Source organism: Elephantulus edwardii, unplaced genomic scaffold (assembly GCF_000299155.1).
Source record: "Elephantulus edwardii isolate Elephantulus edwardi_28Jun2011 unplaced genomic scaffold, EleEdw1.0 scaffold00075, whole genome shotgun sequence".
NCBI lineage: Eukaryota > Metazoa > Chordata > Mammalia > Macroscelidea > Macroscelididae > Elephantulus > Elephantulus edwardii.
Genome location: NW_006399825.1, coordinates 12,960,978 through 12,969,336, shown reverse-complemented (window position 1 = coordinate 12,969,336; position 8,359 = coordinate 12,960,978). Strand labels below are relative to the sequence as shown.

General features: G+C 38.5%; 1 protein-coding gene across 2 annotated transcripts in view; it reads left to right on the top strand.

Annotated features, from left to right (window-relative positions):
• The window catches only part of NDUFS1 (NADH dehydrogenase (ubiquinone) Fe-S protein 1, 75kDa (NADH-coenzyme Q reductase)), a 37,419-nt gene that overhangs the window by 22,513 nt on the left and 6,547 nt on the right, over window positions 1-8,359 (top strand). For both annotated transcript variants that reach the window (XM_006889119.1, XM_006889118.1), the window contains one exon: window positions 4,517-4,671. In XM_006889119.1, coding sequence (XP_006889181.1) covers window positions 4,517-4,671 — 155 coding nt within the window. The remainder of the gene's footprint in view (window positions 1-4,516; window positions 4,672-8,359) is intronic.

Sequence of the window (8,359 nt, the reverse complement as noted above, 5' to 3'; positions counted from 1 at the left end):
TTTATAAATTCTAGATATAAGTCCCTTATCTGACATGTCATTACCAAACACTTTTTCCCAGTCTGTGGCTTCCCTTTTTACCCTGTTGGAGAAGTTTTTGGATGTGCAAAGGGATTTGATTCTTAGGAGGTCCCATTTATCTATTTTATCTTCTCCTGGATGTAGATTTTTCAGGATACTTAGGAGACTATGTTCTGGACTAGGACTACTAGAATTCTTCCAAGCTTTTCTTTAATGACGTTTATAGTCCTTGGTTTTAGTCCTGGAGCCTTATTTTTTGCCAATTCCTTCAAAGCAGCTTGAACTTCTTCCTTCATCACCATAGGCTCTTGCTTATATGTTGTTTCATGAAATTCTTCTGTGTCTGCCAATTCCTTTTGGTACCGTGACTCTGTATATTCTTTCAATCTTCTTTTAATACTTCCTGGATCATTTAATCTTGTGCCCAAAGCATCCTTAAGTATAGCAACTTGAGGTTTGAATTTGTTCTTCAGTTTCTTGAGCTTAAGAAATGCTGAGTGAGTTCAGCCCTTTTGATTTTCTGATTCCAGCTGCTTGCACATTTCAGGGTCATACTTAACTTTGTCTTTCAGCACTGCCTTTTGAAATCTTCTGTTCAGATCTTTAATATCTTGAATTCTTTCCTCTGCTTTGGCTTCTCAGTGCTCTAGTGCAATATTCAGAGTCTCTTCTGACATCCATTTTGGTCTTTTCTTCCTCCTCTGTCTTTGTAATGACCTTTGGCTCTGTAAACTGACTGATTCTGAGAAGAATGGGAATCCCCAAACACTTGAATGTGCTAATGCAAAACCTATACTAGGACCAGGAGGCAGTTGTCAGAACAGAGCAAGGAAACACTGCATGGTTCAAAATTGGGAAGGTTGTGTGCCAGGAATGTGTCCTGTCTCCATACCTTTTTAACCTGTATGCAGAACAGATTATCCGGGAGGCTGGGCTCTATGAGGAGAAGTATGGCATCAGGTTGGTGGAAGATTCATCAACAATTTGCATTTTGCAGATGATACAACCCTGCTTGCTAAAACTGAGGAAGACCTTAAGCACTTGCTGCAGAAGGTCGAGGACTCCAGCCTTCAATATAGATTGAGACTCAATATCAAGAAGACAAAGATTCTCACCACTGTGCCAAGTGGCAGCATAAGGATGGGTGGTGAAGAGATTGAGATTGGCACCAGCAGCCAGGAAATTAAAAGACGTATTGCATTGGGAAAGTCTCTCTCCAGAGTACTAAAGAGCAATGGTGTCACTCTGGAGACTGAGGTGCACCTGCTACAGGCTTTGATCTTTGCAATCACTTTTTATGTGCAATCACTTTTTATGTGTCAGAGAGCTGGACAATGTCTAGGGAAGATAGAAGAATTGATGCCTTTGAGCTGTGGTCTTGGAGAAGAGTATTGAATATACCATGGACAGCTAAGAAAATGAACAGATACATCCTGGAAAGGGTTAAACCAGGCTGCTCCTTGGAGGCAAGGATTCTGAACTTTTCGTCTGACATACTTTGAACATGTTGCAAGGAGGGACCAGTCCTTGGAGAAGGACATCATGCTTGGGAGGATGGAGGGGACAGTGCAGGAGAGGAAGACTCTCTAAGAGGTGGACTGATTCAGTGACTGGGGTAGTGGGGCTAAGTGTGTTGGAGAAAGATTGGCACAGGACAGAGCAGGGTTTAGGGCTGTTGTATGTAAGGTTGCTATGAGTCGCAGACAACTTGACAGCACATAACAACAACACTGGATAGAAATAACAAGTGACACCACAACAAGATAAAGGTAAATAATCTAATTGAAATATGGGCACAGGATATGAACAGACAATTCACCAAAGAAGACATTCAGATGGCCAACAAGCACATGAAGAAATGTTCAAAATCCCTAGCTCTGGGGGAGCTCTGGTGGCCTAGTGGCAAGGAGCTGCAACTACAGTCCCAGAGGTGCACGGTTCGAATCCACCAGATGCTCTGCCGGAGAAGGAGGGACAATCTCCTCCTGTACCAGTCAGATCTGATTTGACGGTACACTCACACAAAAATAAAAAAAAAAAAATCCCTAGCTCTAAGAGATGCAAGTCAAAACCACTATGAGATATCATCTCACCCCAGTCAGAATAGCAAAAATTAACAGAGCAGCAAGCAACAAATGCTGGTGAGGTTGTGGAGAAACTGGAACCCTTATTCACTGTTGGTAGGAGTGTAAAATGCTGCAACCACTGTGGAAGTTGGTATGGCACTTTCTCAAGAAGTTGCAACTAGAGATACCATTTGACCCAGCAATTCCACTACTGGGAATATACCCCAAAGAGACCATTACTGACATCCAAGCATAGATATGCACACCTGTGTTCATTGCGGCTTTGTTCACAATAGCAAGGAGTTGGAAACAACCCAAGTGCCCATCAACAAACGAATGGGTAGAGAAGCTGTGGTATATTCACACAATGGAATGCTACGCTGCATTGAAAAACAAGGAACTCATACAATATTATTCCAAATGGGTGACCCTGGAGGACATTATGCTGAGAGAACTATCTTAGTCACAAAAGGACAAATACTGCATGATGCCACTGTTGTAGAATGGGACTGACAACAGGGTTGGGGTAAGACTGAGAAAAACTGGATAAATTATGTATACTGCATTGAAACAGATGAGGGAGAGAACAGTTTAAAAGTGATATATGATAGGGTATTATGGTTATCACAGGAGTCCAGAATTGAGGATGCATGGTGTGGAGTGTACTTGGGGTGGGGTGGGGGATTGTAAACCAATGAAGGAATTTTTCTTTTACTTTTCAAAGAGGGGAGCAAACTGGGGGGCAGGGGTGGGCAGGGAGAAAAGTGCAACAATGAATGAATGGAAATCCAAAATCTCTGTAAATATTCATTAAAGTTAACAAAAAAAAGAAATAATAAGTGAATATCCTTGTCTTGTTTCTGATTTTAGGGAGAAAGCATTTAGTCTATTTATTAAATACTTGTTAGCTGTGAGTTGTTCAAGTTGGTAAAATTCCCTTGTATTTTTAGAGTTTGGGGGGGGGGGTCCTGTATGATTTTTCCATAAAAAGATGTGTGTTCAGTACTATTTTCGCATCTAATAGGATGGTTATATAGTTTGTGGTTTTTATTTTATTGTTCGTGGGTTGTTGTTTTTTTTTTAATTACTATGCCATATTACATTGATTTTTTTCAGATGTTAAAATAAGCAACTGGTCCCGGGGCAAATTACACTCGGTTAGTGTAGAATTCTTACTTTTTCATAATAAATATTTATCAAAAGTTGTTTACATCTATCCTCTCAATTTCCTTAATCCACCATCCTTTGTTGAATTCCTTTTTTTTCTTTGCTGTCAACTTTTTGCTTTATTGCTGACTTACAAGAAAACTAATTTAACCTGTCAATAAGTGACAAAACGGCAGCCTTGAAAGCTTACTAATTACCTTCTTTTTTTTTTATTATTTCTTTATTATATATTTTGTGTGAGTGTACCGTCAAATCAGATCTGACTGGTACAGGAGGAGATTGTCCCTCCTTCCCCGGCAGAGCATCTGGTGGATTTGAACTGTGCGCCTCTGGGATTGTAGTTGCAGCTCCTTGCCACTAGGCCACCAGAGCTCCCCACTAATTAACCTTCTAAGTATTAAACTATTGCTTTTAAAAAGATTTGGTCATTTGGTGACATATCATGACAACATATTCTTGCGAAAAACAAAACCAACCTGTGTGTAAGTTGAAATAAATGATAGCACTTTGGTTCATCCCACCTACCTTTGCGTAACTACAGAGAAAGTTGGAACATTTAGTGGAAGATAGGAATTGCCTTCCCCAGCCAGTACTATCCACAATAAGTTGTTAGAATGGCCATCTCTTATTAGAAAATTAGTATTAGCTGACTAGGCCACAAAATTCAAATGTTCAAAGTATAATTATTTTAGACCTTTTCCTTAAAATATTATTTTCTATTTCTAATGTTATATAGTCATAGAAAAAAATCTGTAGGGACATAAACCAGTGTACTAATTACTACTTTCTGTGAATTATTATGTTCTTTCTAGTGAGTTGTCTCCCTTTTGGTTTTTAGAATCATCTGGTTTTTCTCCTATGAATAGTATTTATTTTATAATTTACTGTGTTGGCTGAGTCATCTTAAGGCAACTACGGTTGGCTTCAATGTTCCAGAATTAGTCCATTAAATGTAAAGAAACAGTAACCTAAGCATGTAGGACTTTTTTGGTTTCTTATTCATAAAACAGTGAAATACTGCTGGTTCTGATTTTGACATCTGTTTTTTTCTGTTGTTTTTTAAGTGGTTAAGAAGAAATTATTTGATTACATTGACTAGAAAAATAGGTTAGATATCTTTCACATCCATTGTCCATAGAGTTGATATGCGTTGTACTCAAACTTGATGGCTTCTAACAACATCCTTTCCAAGTATCACATTTGAAAATTTTTTTTTTAAATACTGAAAAGACTATAACTTTGCTAAAACTTTAATTGTACAGGATTGCAAGTCAAGTAGCTGCTTTGGACCTTGGCTATAAACCTGGAGTGGAAGCAGTCCGGAAGAACCCTCCTAAAGTGCTGTTTCTCCTCGGAGCAGATGGAGGTTGTGTAACTCGACAGGATTTGCCAAAGGATTGTTTCATTATTTATCAAGGTAAATAGTGTCTGTAACACCAGAAACAGAAGAAAGTGTTCCCTTGTGGATATCTCAAAGTATATTTGGTTGTGGTTGTTGTTATGTGCTGTTGAGTCACTTGCGACTCATAGCGACCCAGTGTACAACATCCTTAAACCCTGCTCTATTCTGTGCCAGTCGCGCTGCCTCTGACACACCCATCCCGATTACCCCAGTCACTGAATCAATCTCCCTCATAGAGGGTATTCACTCCTACGCCGTCCCTCCACCCTCTCAAGCATGATGTCCCTCTCCAAGGACCTGTCCCTCCTTACAACATGTCCAGAGTATGTCAGACGAAGCCCCAGAATCCTTGCCTCCAAGGAGCAGCCTGGTTTAACCCTCTCAAGGCTGAATCTGTTTTTCTTGGCAGTCCATGGTACATTCAATACTCTTCTCCAGCGCCACAGCTCAAAGGCATCAATTCTTTTATCCTTCCTAGTCATTGTCCAACTCTCCGATGCATAACAAGTGATTGCAAAGAGCATAGCCTGTATCAGACGCACCTTAGTCTCCAGAGTGACACCATTGCTCTTCAGTGCCCTGGAGAGGTCCCTGAAAGCAGACTTTCCCATCGCAATATGTTTTTTTATTTCATGGCTGCTGGTGCCAAGAGTGTTGACCGTGGAGCCAAGCACATAATAGCAACAACATAGTGTGATCAGAAACATCAATGAGGAGCACACCCCTTAAGATAGCTAATTATCCAAGGTCAAAAGGACAGCATTTGCCCAGGTATATATTTGCTCAGGAGGCAGGAAAGGAGAGAAAAGCAAATGGAAATGGTACACACAGGGTGAAAGTTAACTGTGTCGGAATTATAATCAGTTTCACCCACAAATCATGTAGCTATAAATTGTTGAATGGAAAACCAGTTATCTTTGAACACTTTCCTTTATTAAATCACAATAAAAAGTTCATACTTTTTTCTTTAACTAAATTTTAGGCATTAGTCATATGTATATAGGTAATATTGCAGTTAAGAATTATTACCTGGTGTTATTTAATAAAAGAATTGAGAACCACTCATACCCAGCAGTAGTAAGGGCTAAATTATGGTCCATTTATTTGGTTGAATATTTTGTAGACATTCAAAATCAACTTTTGAAAGAGTATTTAATATTCTTTGCAGTCAGAAAAACAGTTTTATGTAAACATGAATAAAATTTAAATTTAAAATCACTTGAAGTCTTCAAAGGAAACTAGATTATTTATGAAGAAATTTAGAGCTTAAGAAAACATTAAAAATTAACATTATTCTATAAAAAACTCACAGACAAAATACATTAGTTTCACATTTTCACTTTAGAATATCAACTTTTCAACTACAGAAACTCTTAGGAAACTGTGGAAGCCACAGAACATTTACATTTCGTCCTAAGCCAATTTCATAATGTACTACATGATGTTTAATGAATTACATCTAAGCGTAATACAATGCCAGTGACTGCCGCAGGAAGTGTGAGGATGGCATAGGATAGAGCAAGGTTCAGATCTGTTGTTCAAAGGGTCTTATGGGTTATGTTGACAGCACTTAACAACAACAAATAAAGAGAAAATTGCTGTATGACATTCTTATACATAATTTTTTTTAAGATTTTAATGAAAGTTTATAAAGAACTTGGATTTCCATTCATTCATTGTTGCATATTTTCCTCCCTGTGTCCCCACCTCCCCAGTTCACTTTTTTCTTTGGAAAGAAAAGTAATTCCATTGTTAAACAGTTCCCTCTATGTCCCCACCCCAGACCACTTTACTATGCAACTCTTATTCCTAACTCTTGTCATGCCAATAATACCTAATTATATATTCCTTTTATACAGTTCTCTTCCTCGTCTGTTTCAGTGCCATGTACATTATTCATCCCCTCTTTTCTGTTTTCCCCCAACCCCCATATCAGTCCTTTTCTATAACAGTAGTCAGTATTTGTCTTTTCATGACTGAGATATTGCACTCAGCATAATGTCCTCCATGGTCACCCTTTTACTGAGTGAAGTATCTCAGTCATAAAAGGACAAATACTGTATAATACTGCTATAAAATAAGACAGACATGAGAGGTTGAGGAGAGAATGAGAAAAGAATGGATAATGAATACTGCATTAGATCAGATTAGAGAAAGAACTGTCCCAAAGGAATGTATGATTAGGCATTACATGTATGACCACATCTGGAACAAGAGGTACATTGTGAGGAGAGTTAGGGGAAGGGGAGAAGAAAATGTGCTATAATAAAAATAATTTTTAAAAATACATTATTATATATAATACACAAAAATATTATGTGTTATACAGATATATGTAAAATTTTCAAAAGAAAATGGAAGGAATACACAGAGTCACTGTATCAAAAAAGAATTGGCTGACACGTAACCATATCTGTAAGTAACATAATCAAAAGCCAGTGGTGATGAAGGAAGAAGTTCAAGCTGTACTGAAGGCATTAGCAAAAAATAACGCCCAATTGATATGTTCTAACAAACAGATTCAGCCTTGGATGTCCTCACCAAGTGGTGTAAGAAACTCTTGAAGACAGCCACCTGGCTAGCTGACTGGAAGATAACCTTATTTGTTCTCATTCTCTAAAAGGGGGTCCAGTAAAATGTGGAAATTATCAGACAGTACCTTTAATATCATATGCAAGCAAGATATTTAAAAAGATTATTTAAAATTTGGATTATTTAAAATTTAAAACAAATATATCATGCAGGAATTGTACCCAGGGTGCTCATTGGAGGCAAGGATGTTGAAGCTGCTTCTCACATACTTTGTGCATTATTTAAAATAAGATTATTTAAAAATTACAAGAACAGGGAAATGCCAATAGTTCAAGCAGGGTTTAGAAGAGGCCCTGGCACTAGAGATTTCATTGCTAAAGTCAGATGGATTCTAGCTCAAAGCAGAGAATACCAGAAGAATGGCTATCTGTTTTACTGACTATGCAAAGGCATTTGACTGTGAGGATCATAACAGATTATGGCTAACATTAAAAAGATTGAGAATCCAAGAACACTTAATTGTGCTCATGCAAACCTAAACATAGACCAAAAGCTGTTGTCTGAACAGAGCAAGTGAACATGGCATGGTTTAAAACCAAAAAAGGTGTGCATCGGGCTGTACCTTTTCTCCATACCTATTCAATGTGTATGCTGAGCAAATCCTTCAAGAAGCTGGGCTTCATGAAGATGAATGTGGCATAAAGGTTGGAGGAGAACTCATCAACAGCTCGTGTTATACAGATGACATAGCTTTTCTTGCTGCAAGTAAAGAGCTCTTAATATGCTTGTTGCAAAGACTACAGCCTTCCATATGGATTACGTCCTCACCACTGGGCCAATATACAGCATCATGATGTTGTTAAGTGCTGTCAAGTCGTAGGCGACTCATAGCAACCCTGTGAATGAAAGTCCTCAACACTTGGCTGACTTTCATCCTTTAGATGGAGATATTATTGAAATTGTCAATGATTTTATCTTACTTGGATCCTTGGTACCAGGAGTCAAGAATCAAAAGACATGCTGCTTCGGGAAAATCTTCTGTCAGGGACATCTCCAAAGTGCTAAAGACAAGTGTTGAGTTAAAGACTAGGGTGGACCTGATCTAAGTCATGATCTTCACAGTTATTTGCTATCCCTGCAAAAATTGATCCCCGCCGGCGGGCCCGCGGCG